General features: G+C 42.9%; 1 protein-coding gene across 3 annotated transcripts in view; it reads right to left on the bottom strand.

Annotated features, from left to right (window-relative positions):
- Nucleotides 1-17,549, bottom strand: part of Efl1 (elongation factor like GTPase 1) — a 123,053-nt gene that overhangs the window by 26,724 nt on the left and 78,780 nt on the right. For all 3 annotated transcript variants that reach the window (XM_055623377.1, XM_055623378.1, XM_055623380.1), the window contains one exon: nt 622-753. In XM_055623377.1, the coding sequence (XP_055479352.1) occupies nt 622-753 (132 nt within the window). The remainder of the gene's footprint in view (nt 1-621; nt 754-17,549) is intronic.

Raw genomic sequence — 17,549 nt, 5'->3', positions numbered from 1 at the left:
GATAGATAGATAGATAGATAGATAGATAGATAGATAGATAGATAGATAGATAATAGAAATGAGTAAACATTTGATCATTTAAAAGGCTGTTTGGGGTACTATTTGTGCTACATTATCCAAGCTAAATCAGAGATCAGCAGAACCAGCTGCTGGGCAGTTTCCAAATATTGTTCTAGAGACCCAGGCACCATGAGCAGCTAATTCTATGACTTAGAACTTAAAGGAAGAAGAAGTGTTTTTAGGTCTCATATCTAAGGAGAGGAAGGATACACAGGTACAGATGTAACGAGGCCGTTAAATCCTTCCTTCTACACAACTGCTCTATGCTCCCTTAAGGGAAGGTTATAGCGTCATTACTGACCATTACTAGGTACCAGGAATAGCTAGGTTACAGAGGGACAAGCTGAATGTGGTGCAGGCTTTCAATCCCAGGACTCAGGAGACAAAGGCAGACAGATCTGTGAGTTTGATGCCAGCTTGGTCTGTACAGGAAGTTCCAGGCCAGCCAGGGCTATGTAGAGAGACCCTGCCTCAAAAGCAAGGCAAAGCAAGCAAGCAAGCAAGCAAGCAAACAAAAACCCCATGCAGTGTCATATGTATCTAAAAGCAAGGTCATCTTACTTGGGTGTTTTGGTTCAACAGCGACTCTCACAATAGGGGTGGCTTCAAAGTTGAGTGGAATAAACGGCGGGCAGGACGGCACGCTGCACAAAGTTGCAGACTTCAGCACAAAGTCCTGGAGGCCTCCAATTCCTGCAGAGAAAAAAAGACCCACAGGATCAGTACAGTATGAGCTGAACTTATATTACGAACTTACATTAGGAAAATAACAATGCAGACCTGGCACACTACCAAAGTGACAAGGAATGAGGTTGATACACTGTATGTGTGTGTGTGTGTGTTAAATTCTGGGTGGGTGTGATGGCACACATTTTTAGTCCCAGCACTGTTGAGGCAGAGGTAGGCAGTCCTCTGTGAGTTCCAGGCCAGCAAAGGTTATATAGTGAGACCCTGTCTCAAAAAAAATAAACAAAAAACAGAAATTTGCTAGTTTTTCTTTTTCAGATAGACAAATTCAGTTCTATCAGGTTTAGTTGAGAGGATATATACTTTGACAATAGAGACGATCACTTCTAGGTTGTGTGTGTACATGTTCATGTGTCCATGTGTGCTTGGGGGGCATGAGCGTGAACATGTGTGTGGACACCAGAGCTAGACACCAGGCATCTTCCTTCAATTGCTTTCTGCCTTATTTTCTGAGACAGGGTCTCCTGTTGAACCTGAAGTTCACCAACTGGCTAGACTGAGGGCCAGTGAGTCCAGGGATGTGCCTGTCTCCCTTCCCCTGTGCTGGCGAGCCAAACTCAGGTCTTCAGGCTTGGACAGCAGGTGCCTTCCAGACTGAGCCATCTCTCCAAGCCCCACTTCAAGATATTTTGTCTGAAACAATGGTTATTCCAAGTTTTAGTTTGTAGTCACTCTTTAAAATATATATTAATTTAATGAATATAAATCTCTGCTAAAAGTCATTTTGCTAAATATATTTACACGTGGACAGAGGGAATTTAGAAATCTCCAAGTGTGATGTGGCTATTGAGTACTGAACCTCCTAGAATTCCTATTCTGAATTCTACTCTAGTTTTAGAGAGAATCCCAGTTCCCTCTCTAGGCTCCTGGATGGTGGGTACATGAGACTCCGAAGGGCACCAGGGTCACATCCAGAGTCAGAGAGGATTTAAAACACAGTAAGAAGCGTGCACAAGGACTACTTGGGAGCCATGGTGTTGAAATAAAAAAGACTGAGAAGGCTAAATGGGAAGGAGAGGGGTACCTGCTTCAGGGAAAGGTGATATGGAGAAAAGGGTAGCGCCTATAGGCTTAGAAATAACCAAGGAAAGGAAAGCCTGCCAAGCTGATGTAAAAGCACTGGGGCGGGAGCAGTGCATACCATTCAACCTAGGACAGCAGCCAGTCTGGGAGAGGAGGCCCAGGGCTTCGGACATGCACTGCGAAGGCAGTTTACAGGACTCTCCTTTCGGACTACACCTATGGAAACCTGCCTTTGATGCCTCAACCCGAGCGCACTCAGATTCACCATCTCATGAAGTCAGTACCAATTATGATGGACAAAGCGTTCATTTTGCTATGATCAGGCCTGCGGCCCCATCTATACACATTTACACACTCCAGCAAACCCCTGAGGCTGAAGTCATGATTCCTTAATACATCCACTGGCCCAGCTCCCACAAGTGTGCCTGGCTGTAGTTTCCTGTTTGTCTCCCTGGTATCAGGCTCTAACAGATCTGGGGCTGGCAAAATCTCCAGCAGGGCTACCAGAAATAGCCTCATCTCTAGTGAGGCAAAGCATCAGGAAAACCCCATAGTAAACATCGCCTTTCAAACTTCATTCACCCTGTTTCTGACCTCTGACAGCAGCACTTCCTTCCTGCACACACAGCACACGGTTTCACTGGGAGGACAGATGCTGCTCTTCCCTCTACACCACAAGGGATGCGAGCTGCAGATGGTCAGTGAAGCTGAAGACAAGTCTCTGACTTACGGTTTACATCTTGCTCTTCCAGCAGCCAAACCTATTCTTGCTATTTAAAGCTGCCCAGATATGCTGGCGTGAAGTTCCCCAGACAGAAAACAGCCAACACTACAGAATTCACAGCAAAGGAAATGATCCAAGGAGCATCAGGCCCTTGTCACCTGTATTACAGGTTATCAGTTTTATTTATTTTAAAATATAATTTAAAGACACAGGAAAAGGACCAATAAGGTTATCTGGGCAAATGGCAATAGAATGACTTAAAATCTCTTGGAGAATTTCTTGATAGGATACAGGACAATATGGAGTGTGCAGCTTAGTTTTTATATCAAATACAGTTTGAAACAAACTTTTTCCCTTAAAAATAATGCCATCCAATTCAGTTCTAAAAAAAAAAAAAAAAACAACAACATTATCTAATATTCTCACATTGCTACTATTTCCTTTTCCCCTCTTAGGCACACACCTTTATGCTATTATAACATTTATTAATCTTGGGGTTTTTTCTTTACTTAAATTATGATTTTTTTTTCATATTTCACCTCAATCATTCAGTCACTATTATAACAATTAGCCAAATAAAAAACCCCCCCCCCCCCCACACACACACACTCAGGAGGCTGAAACAGGATGATTATGAACTGGAGCCACTTAGTGCTATACAGATCTTTTCTCAAAACAGAAACCCAAACTTCACTATTTCCTTCAGCTAGGACGTGTAGGAGTGGGGCACACTCCCAAGGAATCATTTCAGAGCCTCGGAACTAGGAAGAGATTGCTTCCATGTGATAGCAGCCATTTTTTAGTCCCTATACTTACTTCTAAGTTTTAGGAAAAAAAAAAAAGGCATAAAAGCCAGATTAAGGAATATAAGTAAGATAAAAGCAGTTTATGGGACAGCAAAAATTCCAGCTTGTTTTTTGTAACCAACTGAAGGTAAATGAGTCTGCACTCTAGCCGTACTCAGACAGGATGACAGTTACCAGAACCAAGGAAATGCTGAGTTCTTCAATTGGGCACAGAGGATCTGGGTGGGCTAGACCATCCATTTGATTCTTTAAAATCAAATGTTAACATTTCATAATGCTAGCACCCCCCCCCCCCAGCTGTCCCTAACCCCTTTCTGAAGTAGCTCAGACATAAACAATACATGAGACACACATGAAAAGGCCTGGGGGCAATACTTTACAGGCTGAGGAGCGGGTTGGCTGTTACATGGGTTTCATCAGCCTAGCAGGGGGCTGCCCCACAGGCGGGAAGATGGTAAAGCACTAAATACTAACCCTGCTTTCTGGGGACAAGCCTGCCAGCTGTCTGTACAGAAAACAGCATTACTGTCCTAAGGAAAGCTCACCTTTGTAAAGTACTCCTTGCTGCCCAAAAGAAAAGCGTTATTGGTGTTACATTTGTTGGAAAACATGCTAACACTCTAGTGAGAGGACGTTGCCCAACATTCAGCATTACCACAGTGGAAGGCTCCCAGCCTGCCCTGCCCACGCTGGCCGGCAGGGTTGACAGGTCCCATCACACCCTGGAGAAGCCCACTTGCACACATCCTCAGGTCTGCTCCAGAGAGAGCCACTTCGGAAGGAACACGGCAACGTCTCTATCTTTAAGTACAGACGTCTCAGGATGTGGGATGCAGAGTCCTCGCTTGGGGAAGGCTACAATCTGCCTTATCTTGATGTCACTACGTACTCAGGGAATCCAGTTTATCTGTCCCCAGGTTATGCTCCGGTTCTACTTCTTCTAACTTAGACTCGGCAGTTTGACTCAGCTGCAAAGAGTGATTGGTGAACCCACACTTTATAACCCGCATCATGAAGGTGAGGGGTGGGGAGGGAGTCCAGAAACACAAACGTGCCTCTGCCAAGCCCACTTTGCCTCTATCGGGAAGCAGGGGCGGGTACAGGTTTGCTAAGATTGGTGCACAAGATTGGTTGGCCAGTTAGCTATCCTAGGCAGGCCCATGAATTCAGAGGCCTGTCAGCTTCCTGATGTTAAAGGTGGCCCTGGAGAAAAGTCTTGCAACAATGATATCATTGTGTCATTTTTTTTCTTTTTCTCATGGGAACAAAAAGCTAAAAATAGCTCTTACACAGGCTACACCAAGAACTGGCAGCCCAGCCCTCAGAAGAGAACAATGAAAAAAAAAAAATCTAATAGTTTAAAGATTTATAAATCTTTAGTTTTGTATTTAAGAGCAGGAAGCAAACTGATCAGTGTGGTAAGAGAGTTATAACTATCACCAGAGGGTTTCAATTTAGGCCCAAGATGCTATCACGGGGAGCCAGCTCACTCTACCCCTGGGGAAACATCCTGACCCAATGGGGTTTCACTGACATACCAGGCGTGGGCAATGGGGACTGAAACTGGAAGAACCTGAGGTGGCCACATCAGAGTGCTGCCTAAGTGCACCAGTCAAAGGCAAATGCCTTCCAGACAGCTTACTGTTACAACAGGACAAAGGAGGGCTGCACAGGCTAGCCCAGGAAACAGAGTAGCAAGTACTTCAGGAAGACAGTTGAAACAATGTTTTTTAGCAGATCAGAAATAACTGTGGATGGTTGGTAGGCTGGCTGTGTAAAGTGAGAGAGGGGATTCTCGCTGTAGTTAAAACAGAAAGAAGCCCTGGTCCTGACCCTCAGGGAGGGCACAGCAAGAGAGCGCCAAACTGCAGGTACTGTATGCAGACAGGTGACCAAGGGGCTGGACTTGACAGCATGAAGCCTCTAGTCTCTAGTGTGAAGGCTGTGGACTGCAGCTGGATGGGGCTGCGGTGGGGTGGGGCTGTGCCTTTTGGTGTTTGTTAGAGGCTGGAAATAAGAAAGGAAGTAAACAAGGAGGAAATGCAGATTCTGCTGTGGGCAGGAAAAGGGGAGCATTACCAGTCCAAAGCTCTTCTTTTAGGTGTGTGATTTCTTATAACTATTTACATTTTTAATTGTTTAATGAACATTTTAGCTCTATCCTTTTCCCCACTTCTAATTTTTTTTCTAATATATATATATATATATATATATATATATATATATATTTTTTTTTTTTTTTTAAGTTCTCCTATATATTTTGAAGTTCTCCTATTTGGTGTCCAAGCTTCAAAGTTCAGTTCTTTGTATTCAAAGAACTGATCAATAAACAAATTTCCCCTAGCCTTCCAATAATATGAGTTTTTTGGGAAAGGATACAAAACAGGCACTACATAATGATTCTCAAAGGACTGAATGAATGTGGGCACTTCCTGTCCTCACAGAGCATAAGAACTGATGAGACAAATCAGAGAAACAAGAAATTACAGTACAATAAGACCAATGTTGTAACAGGGCAAGCGAATTCTGTTTACAGAAAAGAGAATTCAAAATCTAGGCTTCCCTGAGAAGCTGAGTTAGAGGGATAAGGAGGGAGCGAGCCATGCAGAGCGCGTGGGAGGGTGTGCTGGAGCGCCGCAGTGGCACCACTGAAGGCCCAGAGGAGAGTACAAGTTCCTTACTGATGGATACAGTGTGGAGCCTGGAGCGGGACTGAAGAGACATCTCACTCGTGTTCCCACTTCTCTGGAATCTTGCACATGTTATCAGTTCTTTTCTCTAGTCCACATGTGTGTTTTGTTATATTTGATGTGGAACCAGGGGATTTGAATCTAATTACAGCTCTAACCTTGTGCAATAAACGAAGCAGTGATAATTACAAAGGTCACAGCAGCAGCTGTTGTGCTAATAGATATGCTCATCAGATCCTGAACCTGTATTTGGAGTATATGAACTATATTAATCAATCACAAGTATACATTAAGATTAAGCTACAAAGAGTAACAGATTTTGTATTCACATCCAATCATCCATTTATGGACTCTGTACCCTGTCCCACTGACTTACACATATTGTATGTAACACATTGCTTTGGATAATAGTCCAGGATGAGTTTCAAATGAAATAATTTAAATAAATGGAGGAACATACAAAGGTCAGCACAAAAGCTTAGAGTAGAGTAAAAATAATGCTCTACATTTGTCCAAGATAAAGCGTAAGGACAGAAGGGAAAACGAAAGGAGGGGGAGCTAGAGGAAAAAGGAGAAAAGACATATGGCCCTTTAAGACAAGAAAACATACCCTTACTCCTTCTGTTTTGCAAGCCCAAATATTTCTGACTGGAAGAGGAAATGAGTTCCTTCTGGATGAAATGGCAACTGTAGCTCATGTTCAAAATGATCCCGACCAAAATAAGCAGAGAAATAGAAAGCCAGAAAAAAGCTGAATGAATAGGTGGAACCAGAGAAGGGCATTTCCAACTGGGAGCTGTTTCTGTTCATTGTGGACCACATTAAAGAAGGCTAGGAAGGGTCAGCTCATGACCCTTTTCATGAGAAAGTGGCACAACTCCAGGGGGAAAATGCACAGACAGCGTAGTGACAGTCGGTTAGATGCAAGATCAGTGGAAAAGAATGAGCGCCAGACACAGACTAACAGGTATAAAAGCATGTGGATGATAAACCCAAGATGGCAGGCAGCAAGCAGCAATGAGAGGATTAGCTGATGAAACAGAAAAATAAAAAATAAAAAAACAAAAACTCACTGTCACACGCTCTTAAAAGCCAATTTCATTGGCTGGAGAGATGGCTCAGAGGTTAAGAGCACTGGCTGTTCTTCCAGAGGTCCTGAGTTCAATTCCCAGCAACCACATGGAGGCTCATAACCATCTATAATGGGATCTGGTGCCCTCTTCTGTCAGGCATGCATGTGTGCACAGAGAAAATGCATACATTAAAAAAATAAATAAATTAAAAACCAAAACCAAAAAGGTAAGTTTCATGTGGTTCAAAGATGAAATGTAAAACAACAACAAAATCTGAAATCCCAAAGATTCTATAACACTAGACTCATAAACCTCAGTATATTGTAAAATACACACTTTGTAACAAAAGATACAAAAACAAAGTGACAAAAATGGCTCTAGTATTAGAGTCAGGGCATTTAAGCACTAAGTGCTAGTTATAGGACTTGAGTTCTATACAGCAGCAGGAATGTAAATGATGAATATGTGCATATCTACAATAGACTCTAAGAAAGGAGAAGTCCTGGCTGTAAAAAACAAAAAATAAAAAACACCCACATCCTAATCTCATTAAACAGTAACACACATATAAATTAAAACAAGACACCATTTCACATCTATACAAGCGGTACAGAAGAAACAGGTTTTGGTGACTATGTGCATAAAAAAGGGTGTTTTGTATATTAAAGCATTTGTGGGCTGGGCCAGACCCCTGTCAGTACAAATGTCCTGAACAAGGAAATCAGCCCCTTATGCATGGCTTATGGGTACTATGCTGGATAATGAGCCAACAGTAATCTGAGCTCAAGTCAAATTCCATTTTAATAGCAATAGTGGTTGCTCTCTTTTCTTTTTCCAGTTAAATGCACACTAGAATTTTAAGACTGGAATTACCACATAAAGCAGTGGAAGAATGAATCTGCTGTGAAAACAAAATATTCACCATTTCATCAACAGCCAATCAGGGCAATCAAAGTCCCTACATTCTATCAAACTTCATGTGGAACCATGATATAAACACCATGTGTGTAACTAACTAAGTTAATCCCACCTCTGACACAGCCACAAAGAATCTACCTTCCACAGGGCACTGGGCTCTATGGCAGGTTACTTCTCTCCTGTTGACCCTATATCATAGGTAAATTATTAGATTCTGTTGAAATCAGGTTAGGCAGGCAGGCAGGCAGATCATTTTATTTCTGAATTTTGTTCCCAGGAAGAAAGGCGGTGTTAGATTAGCTATTAGAATCAGGTTTGGATTGATAGGATTAGACTCCCTACCCTAGCAAGCACCCACATGTTTGAAGGTGCTCGTTGTTACACTGTAACAGCAAAGAACTGGCAGCAGAAGGTTGGACAGAGGCCTGCCTTCTCAGTAATGAGCCCTGCCCCTCACTCTGCTTGTGGATCAGGATGGAGCTCTCCAGCACCTTGCCTGCCTGCTGCTATGTTCTCTGCCATGATGAGGTAAACTAAGCCTCTGAACCTGCTAGTAAGGCTCCAATTAAATGCCTTTTTTTCCAAATAAGAGTTGCCTTGGTCATGATGTCTCTTCATAGCAACAGCATAGTGACTAAGAAAGAAACTGGTACCAGGGAGCAGGGTGTTGCTGTGACTAGGCTGACCATGCTGCTTGTTGGAAGATATGGAACACTTTGGGGCTCTGGACTAGAAAAGTTGGACACGTTAGGTGGGGGCTTAATAGGTTATCCTCATGGAGCCTGGAAGACAGTACTGAGGGTCTTTCAAACTGTGGGGGCCCAGCTCAAAATGTTTCATTAGTAAATGGCTTACAGAACATTCTTGTGATATTTTAACAAAGAACTGGCTGCTTTTTAACCTTGTCCTAAAAAATCTGCCTGAGGTTTAATTGAAGAGTTTTGGATTAATGACACCGGCACAGGACTTTTCAAGACAGCCTAGTATTGACTCTGTTATATGGTTATTAGTGATCATTCTTAGACAGATCTATAATGAAAAAAAAGAGCAGGCTGGACTAAGAATACAAAATGTACAGTTTGAGGACTAAAGGAGCACCAGGAAGCCAAGTCCAGTGCTCAAGCAGTTAAAAACATTACAAGCCTGATGCTAAATGGAATAAAGAGAGTGGTTGGCCCCAGGGCAAGACTCCATGCAGCTAAACTTCCAACTTACAAAAGAAATTAAAGAAACGCTTAAGCAGTGAAACAAAGCATCAAGGGAAAACTGATGTAAATATAATTGAAGGAGGCGGACCAAGTTTCAGCCCCATCATTCAGCAAAACTTGGCAGCTTCGGCCACATGGTTCTGGCTTTAGAGTCAAGGACACAAGAAAAGGGTTACAGAAGCTCCCCCCACAGCTAGGGAAATGAGGAAAAACACTGAGTGAGAACAGGATTGTATCAGGGCTGTTTCTGCTACGAAGGACAAGCATAGACTGTTGCTTAGCCACCTGTGAAATCATCATTGGTCACTGCCGACAGGGGCCCGGGATAAAAGGACTCCTGCCTCTTACCCCCCCCCCATACTCTCTCTGTCTCCAATTCTTTCCTGGGGGCCCCCAGCATGTCTCTCTCTCCTTCCCCCTCTCTCTCCACCTCCATCTAATACATATCTCTTCATATAATATCTGTTGTTGCATGTAATCATTTTTAAATATATAACACAGATGCCTTGGAAACTCCAAGATGCTGGAGATGGCCAGAGTTAAGGGACACATGCTAAAGGCAGATTCTAACTGGCTGTGGAATTGCATGGAGGCCAGAGAGGCCGCTGTGTGAAACTATGAAGGAGACGCACAGATGCTTTAAAAACTCCAAAATGTTGGAGATGCTAGAGTTAGGGGTTACATGCTAACAACAGTTGCTAATTGGGCATGGAACCAGAGAGAGAGAGAGAGAGAAAGAAAGAAAGAGAGAAAGAAAGAAAGAGAGAGAGAGAACCATGTTGAAGTCAACAAAGATGCAAGAAGTTAAAAATACAAAGAATGCTTTGCCATCAAACATGGAGATGCAGAATTTGTGGTGTTCACCTCACTGAGTTTTAGTCTTGCTTTGGTCCAATACTCCCTCACTATGCTCCCTTTTGGAATGGTAATGTATATTCTGTGCCCATGGTGAACGTATGTGATCTGCTTTTTTATTCGGTTTTCTAGAGCTTACAGTTAAGAGACTGCCATGAGTCTCAGAAGAGACTTTGGGCTTTTAAACAGTGTGGAGACAGTGGAAGACTATGGGGACTCTTGAGGTTAGAATACATGTATTTTGCATTATGATTTGGCTCTAAAGTCTTTGGGGCCAGGGAGTAGAATGTGATAGTTTGAATAAGAATGTCCCCTAGAGACTCCTAATACTTGAATGCTTACTTAGTCACCAGGAAATGGGTTGAGAAGGATTAGGAAGTATGTCCTTGTTGGAGTGTAGCCTTGTTGTAGAAGTGGGTCTGGGAGGTTTCAAAAGCCCAAGCCAGGCTCAGGCTCAGGGGCTCTCTCTCTCTCTCTCTCTGTTAACCCCTCCCCCCTCTTGTGGATCAGGATGTAGGCCTCAGCTACTTCTCCAGCACTCTGCCTGCCTGTACTAGGCCACCCCCAACTAAATGCTTTCTTTTATATGAGTTCCCTTGGTCATGGTGCTCTTTACAGTGAGAGAACAGTGACTACGACACCCTGTGTCTAAATACTTAAGCAAAAGGTCTGGGGAGCTCACTTGGAATAAAGCACTTGCCTAACTTAGTCCAGGTCTTAAGCTGTATCCCCAGCGCTGGGGGAAAAGATCAATCAAAACTTGAAAGCCACTTTCAGTAACTATTAACAGAAGACCAGAAAAATTACCTTATGATAAATTCAGACAATGGAACCAACATAAGGGGGAACCCTGAAGGTTAGTGAGCACCGTGGTACATACCTAGAATCCCCATACTCCAGAGCTCGAGGCAGACAGGATCATGACCTATATATAGAACAGCCTAGGCTGCAGAGTGAGACCCTGTCTCAGAAAACCAGATTAACTTTCCTCACATCCACCAAGCTGAAGCAACATGAAACAGTCTAAGAAAATGCACAAGTCACAAACAATATGATGTTATTCTTCAAAGCTTAAAAACTCGGCATGTATGTTATCTTACATACACCCACTGGAGTTGTGATCAGGCTGCAGGCATCTCTTAGAGCATAGACACTGTAAATGGCTAACACATGGCAACCTCAAGGAAGGGACTCCCATCAGGGCAGGGGAAGCTCCTGCTGAGAGAAGGGAAAGACACAACAAGGGCACCTTGGGTGACCACTCGATATTAAAAGAAGAGTGGATACAATTACAGGAAAACGTCCAGATCAGTTAGACCCAGATGAATATGTGGGTGTTCACTGCATTATTCACCACTTAAAAGTCTTGCAGACTTTAAACTGCTGATAAGGATCTTGGCGGTCTTTTTCCATTTTTCATATTTCTGTAACGTAATATTTTGGTTTTTACTGAGATAATTAAGAAGTGCATCTTTTGGGAGCTGGGGAGAGGTCTCAGTATGTACAGGGCTTGCCTCAACAGCATGAGGACCCGCGTGTCATCCCCAGAAGGCGTGTAAAAGTGATGGATGGATGTGGAAGTATGTGATCCCCGTCCTGGGGAAGTGGAAACAGGAGGACTCTGGGGCTCCCTGGCCAGCAGGTCTAGCCTAATTAATGACCTTCAGGCCAATGAAAGATTTTGTTTCAAAGGAAGTAGGCATCAATTCTGAGGTTGTCGTCTACCTGAGACAATACACATGTACATGTGCTCCTGCACATGCATGTATTAAAACATACATGATATGCAGACTTTAACATTACAACCTCAACTGCACAGTGATATATAAGCACGTGCACAGGAAAAGATGAGTTCAGAACATCAAGAGTGCTTTTATCCCTTTTGTTCCCACACGTTTAAACAAACGATTCCAGCAAAAGTTCTACTTTTATTACAACAACATTTTCAAAAGCATGAGTTAAAAAAACAAAAACAGCCTTTTGTTGCTCCTGGAGCTTGAATGAATGCTCCCACTGTGTGCATGATCACAAAGTAACAAGCCCTGGGATTAGGTCTTGGGAGGATTACATTAGTATTAATCAATTTGAGCCAAGAAACTGAATCTGGTCTCGGGACTGTCAGACTTGGATCTCTCAGCACCAGGTGTCCACAGGGAGGTTTGGGTTCCTATCAGATGGGGAATGGCCTGTTCCTTAGGTTAACTGAGGTCCTTCCCGAGAGTGAGGAGCTGAACAGCCTCGGCTCCACCCACAGGCCCTCATGTCCAGGCTATGCCTTACTTGCAGGCCATCACATCATTTCATTTTTAGTGGCCTGAGCCACCCAGTGACTCCTGTACCCTTCACCACGAGCACTGAGCACTTTTCTAATGGTACTATTTTACTCAAAGTCTCTTCAGGAGCCATGGAACTTGGAATAGCCTGTGGTTAATTAGCACAATGATTAGAGACTGAGCCCAAACTCACTGCTGGCGGAGCATTTCACAGAATTTCTGTACTTTTAGATACTTATTTCACTGAAGAAGAGCATAGGAGGCAGAACAAGGCAAGATCCTTTCTTGTGTTTTGTTAGTGTAGCTGTTCCTACAACATTTTAAAAATACACCTTTAACTTGTACGTTAAAAACATAAAAATTTTACATGTTGATGGAGCACCCTGTAATATTTGGACATGTTTACACTTTGTGATATTTAAATCAGGTTAAGCACATCTACCCCCCTAAACATTCTGATTTGTTGGTATTTTTGAACAGAAAGCAAAGCTTTCAATGGATGTTTCCATCCGTGACGGATTCCTCTGTTGTAAAATGGTCATCCCTACTTAAACTGTTTACACTAGAGGAAAGCAGGACATTTGACAATCCCTAGCTGTTAGGAAGGAATGGCTAGATAAATTTACAAAAGCTGACAATTTTAGAGTGTTACCCAGCATATCATGTGTGGTTAGCCTTCAATGAAAAAAAAATCATTTTGTACAGTGAAAACTTCCAAAGTCCCTGCTAGTTTTCCGAAAGCACTACACATCATCATCCCTGAGGTCATTCTCTGGTGAAGGGGCACACCAGGAGCCTGGTCCCTGCTGGTGACTGCTGGAGCAGTGTTAGAACTCAGTCCATTACAGCTTGCTTACTGAAGCGCTAACCTGAGTTTGCATTCCTATGCCCTCCTGTGCCTGTGTGTCTGCTGTGGTATGACGTCAGCCATTGAGCTACATCCCTCAATTTTAGTTCAAGTAGGTATCCATTGCAAGAGCATATGTTACTTTCCCAGAAGAAGCAGGGGCCTACAGGACAGTTCTGCTACTCTGGCCTAAAAATAAAGAAGACATCAGATTTTCTGTCTTATTAGAACTTTAGCTGAGTGGAGACCAGGTGACATGAGGTTAATCTCTAGGACCCATGGGATAGAAGGAGAGAACCCACTCCCACAAGCTGTCCTCCACCCTCCACACAGGAAGGGTGGCATGAGTGCTGTGGCACACAAGTGCCCACCTCTGAGTAAGTAAATTTGTTCACAAATTTAAATTTAAAACACCTCGAGTTCAGTTTTTCGGATTAATGTTAACTTGAATATTAAAAAGATGTTACACTATAGATGTAATGGGTTTTAATTATGTATTGTAAGAACACAGTGGCTAACACTGGTGTGAAAGCAATCAAAGTATATAAAAACAAAAGGTCTGGTACCATAAGGGCCAGATTAATGTTGACTCCATTAAAAATAAGTGAAAATAACTAACGATAGGGCTCAAAATTGATATGGCTATTCTATGTTACCTTTCAGTACAATACATTTTTTTGTAAGACAGCAGTGTTTCCTAACTAGATAAGACCAGCCTAAATGCCTAGAGACTGAGTAAATATGTATGTCTTTAAGAATACTATGAGCCACCCCTGCACAGATGTAGCCCATGGCAGCTAAGTCTCCTTGTGGCAACAGGGACTGTCTCTGACATGAACTCCCTCAGAGAAGAGGGAGAGGGGGTAGGATTGGGAGGGAATGAGGGAGGGGGCTATAGCTGGGATACACAGTGAATAAACTGTAATTAATACAAAAAATAAAAATTAATATAAAAAGAATACTACGAGCTACTAAATCAACTGAATTTGGACAACCACTTAGATAAAGTAAAATACACAATTTTATGTAAATAGAATAAACAGTGGCACATGGTAGCACAAACACAACTACTCAGGTTCAAGTCAGACAGAGAATCAGCAACGAGCTGGGGAAGTAGACACAGGCTCCCACCCTTAACAAGGGCGCTATTTGTAATGGATACCCCCTCAGAAAAGGAAAGTCAGTTTTCTCCAGGGAAGTGTCACTGGGTAAATCAACCACACCCCAGGGCAGGCCCCATGCCCAAGAGAAGTTGACTAACACAAAATGAACTTGATGGTTTCTGTGTGTGTGCGAGTGTGTAGGTTGTTTCCTTTGTTTGGCATTTTTTATCTTATTGGTATTCTGTTTGTTTTGATTTTTTTTTTAGAGAGAAAAAACAAAGTTGGGGCTTAGGAACATAAGGAGGGTCTGGGAGAAGTTAGGGGAGGAAAAAACATGATCAAAATACATTGTATGAGGAAAAAAATTACATAAATACAAAAAAGAGTAACCCCTGACTTTAGAGTAAGCTAAGACTTTATAAATTGGTATTCAAAGCACTAATTATAGAAGAATTATAAAGTCTTGGATTATATGAAAATTAAAAACTTCAGTTTATGAAAGACATCACTGGAGAGCCAAAGGTTACTCACAGAGGAGGAAGTGTCTGCAGTCTGCACACTCAGTCTACACACCCAGGGACTTCTATGTAGAAAGAGGGCAGAGAGGATGCTCATAGCTCAATATAGAAAAAGGGCAGGGATAAAAAGTACATATGGAACAGGCTTTTACAAACAGAAATCAATGTTCAACAGGTAAAAGCCATTGATTTTCACTAGTCATTGGGGAAACTAAAACATAGCATACCTCATAAGGACACGAATGGCTCAATAGAGAACAAAAGCAGAAACGAGTGTTGGCAGGGATTTGGTGTACGCAGAACTCTCAGACACTTCTGTAGGAAATATAGGAAACCTAAATTCTTATTCACTAAACACAAGCATATTTCTAGTCTATAATCTAGCAATTTCTCTTTCAATAGAAACATGTAGATGTAATTATCAAAACACGTTAGTAAGAACATTCAAAGCAATAATACTCACAACAGGCAAATCCTGGAAAAATCACTTAGTTATCTCTCAACAGAACAGTGGATAAAGCACAGAAGACACACAGCGATGAGAACGAACACACACAGCGATGAGAACGAACACATGAGAACTACACGTATGGCTGCGTCTCACCAGCAGAATATGGAGTGAAGGAAGCCCAGCAGCCAAGCACATTCTTCTATATGATTGACCTATATAGAGTTTAGAAACCAGGTAAATCTACCCCTTGATATGAGAAGCCTGGGGCGCTGCTGCCACTGGACAGGGGAGCAGGATGCAGCACTTACGAAGCAGCTCACCCTCTAGGGTGCTCTTAAGGTTCAGCTCCTGAGCGTGGATGGTAACTACGCTGGCACAGGTTCCGTTTATGAAAATTCACCAAGCCTTGCATTCACAATCTATATACCTGTCTATATACACATGTGCATTAGTAAAGGTTTATTTCAACTTTAATTGACACACATTACAAGAATATTTTAGTGCTTCTGAGTTTCTCAGAGATGTGAATAGCTGTAACTAAGAAAGACCATCTCAGAGTCTTTACAAATGAGCTGGTGGCAAAACAGAAAAAACACCCGATTGGTTTGCTCTTCCTTTCCTTCCAAGTTCTCCTTTGTTGACACAGAAGTCTCTGACTCCCAAGTCCTTACACTAATGCCTCTCTTAAAGATGCCTGGGAATTCGTCTTATTCAAATCTGTGCAGTCTCCCTCCTGTCTGCCGTCTCCTCTCCACTCTCCGGTTCTTGACATGCTCTGGTTTATGTATAGCATACTTATTTCAGATACCCGTTATAAGATGTTCAACAAAATTTAGATATCTATGCTATTGTTTTAGTCTTTATTTCTGGAGAAAACAACACAATGTTCTGGCAAATACACTTCTCTACTGCTAACATCCAACATATCACCAAAGAACTGCTGTGTTTGCATCTACATTACTATTTACCTCTGTTAAGATCCAGCCATGGTGAGTTTAAAAACCTCAGCCTCCATCAAAGGGAACATCTCCGCAAAACACAGGTTGGCAGGACAACGTGAAGGTCATTTCAAATGAAAAAATCTCCACAGGTGTAACACCGGTAGCCTTACGTAGGTGGTTTTCAAGGCAAAGACACCCAACATCCTGAGAGGGGGGACAGTCATTTTTAATCCAAGTCTGGGGACTCTAGAGAAGGGAGTGTCAGTGGAGGAAGGCTCCTTTACCTCATCAGGGGCACTGAGATGTGTCTGCTCAAACTGGAGGACTTGTGACTTATTAGTGAACTGTCCCTAGTACAACCTGTTGCAAATAGGAAATCCGCAGCAGCACAAGTCAGAAGTGCTGGTGCAGGATCTGTGAAGAAACTCTCATCAGGCAGACTAGTGCAAAAACACTTTCTCAAGACTGCCAAGCCTGTCTATCGTGCCATCATTAGCTTAACAGACACCAGAGTCTGCCCATTTATACAGGGTGGAATCTGGAATATGTTCATCTGCTAACCTGGGAATCCCCAGGGCTGGTTCCCATGAGCGGATGAGCTCGGCGGTACCAAAGATTCTGGATTCTCTCTGTGCATAGGGGACATTGCTGTGATCCACTGTCTTCTAGAGGCCTCTTACTCCTGTCTCCCAGAGGGCTCAGCCATAGGAGCAGTAGGACTGGGCCAAAGGCAGGCAAACAAACAAACAAAGAGCAGACTCTTGAGATTATTGCACAAGTGCAGTGCTGTCCTGCACACCTGCTCTCTTCTTCCTCGGCACCTCAATAACCTTCCTGGGTCCCTCTACCTAGTCTCTGGACCAGCTGCACCTCTGAGTGCCAGAAGATAATGCAACCCATGCTAAAAGCACCTTGGAACTTCATTCCTCACACTAAGAAAATGGCCTATGGTATTTGGCTCAGGTTGAAGAGGACACTGTGGCATAAATACAGAGCACCCTCAGAAACCGAGAAGAACCTCCAGGGAGCCATGGAAGCAGCCAGGTTTCCAGATCCAATATCATATACAGGGAAACAAAATCTTCTCTTAGTCTTTGTTTTAGTGAAGGGATTTCTTCAACGCTCTGGAAACAACTTTTATAGCTCCCTTGTAAAACAGCACTGTGCCCAAGTTAAATGCATAACCACTGACTATAAACCCACAGAGTCGGTCCATCTTACAGAGGAGGACACTGAGGAGTGGGTGGGCACAGGCTGCCCCTCACTGCGTAGTCCCTGACGGTCTGCAGACTACCTTACTGCCAAGCCAGGG

The sequence above is a fragment of the Psammomys obesus genome, unplaced genomic scaffold, assembly GCF_907164565.1.
Source record: "Psammomys obesus unplaced genomic scaffold, mPsaObe1.curated_primary_1811, whole genome shotgun sequence".
NCBI lineage: Eukaryota > Metazoa > Chordata > Mammalia > Rodentia > Muridae > Psammomys > Psammomys obesus.
Note: the sequence above shows the minus strand (reverse complement) of the source record. Positions and strands in the feature narration are given on the sequence as shown.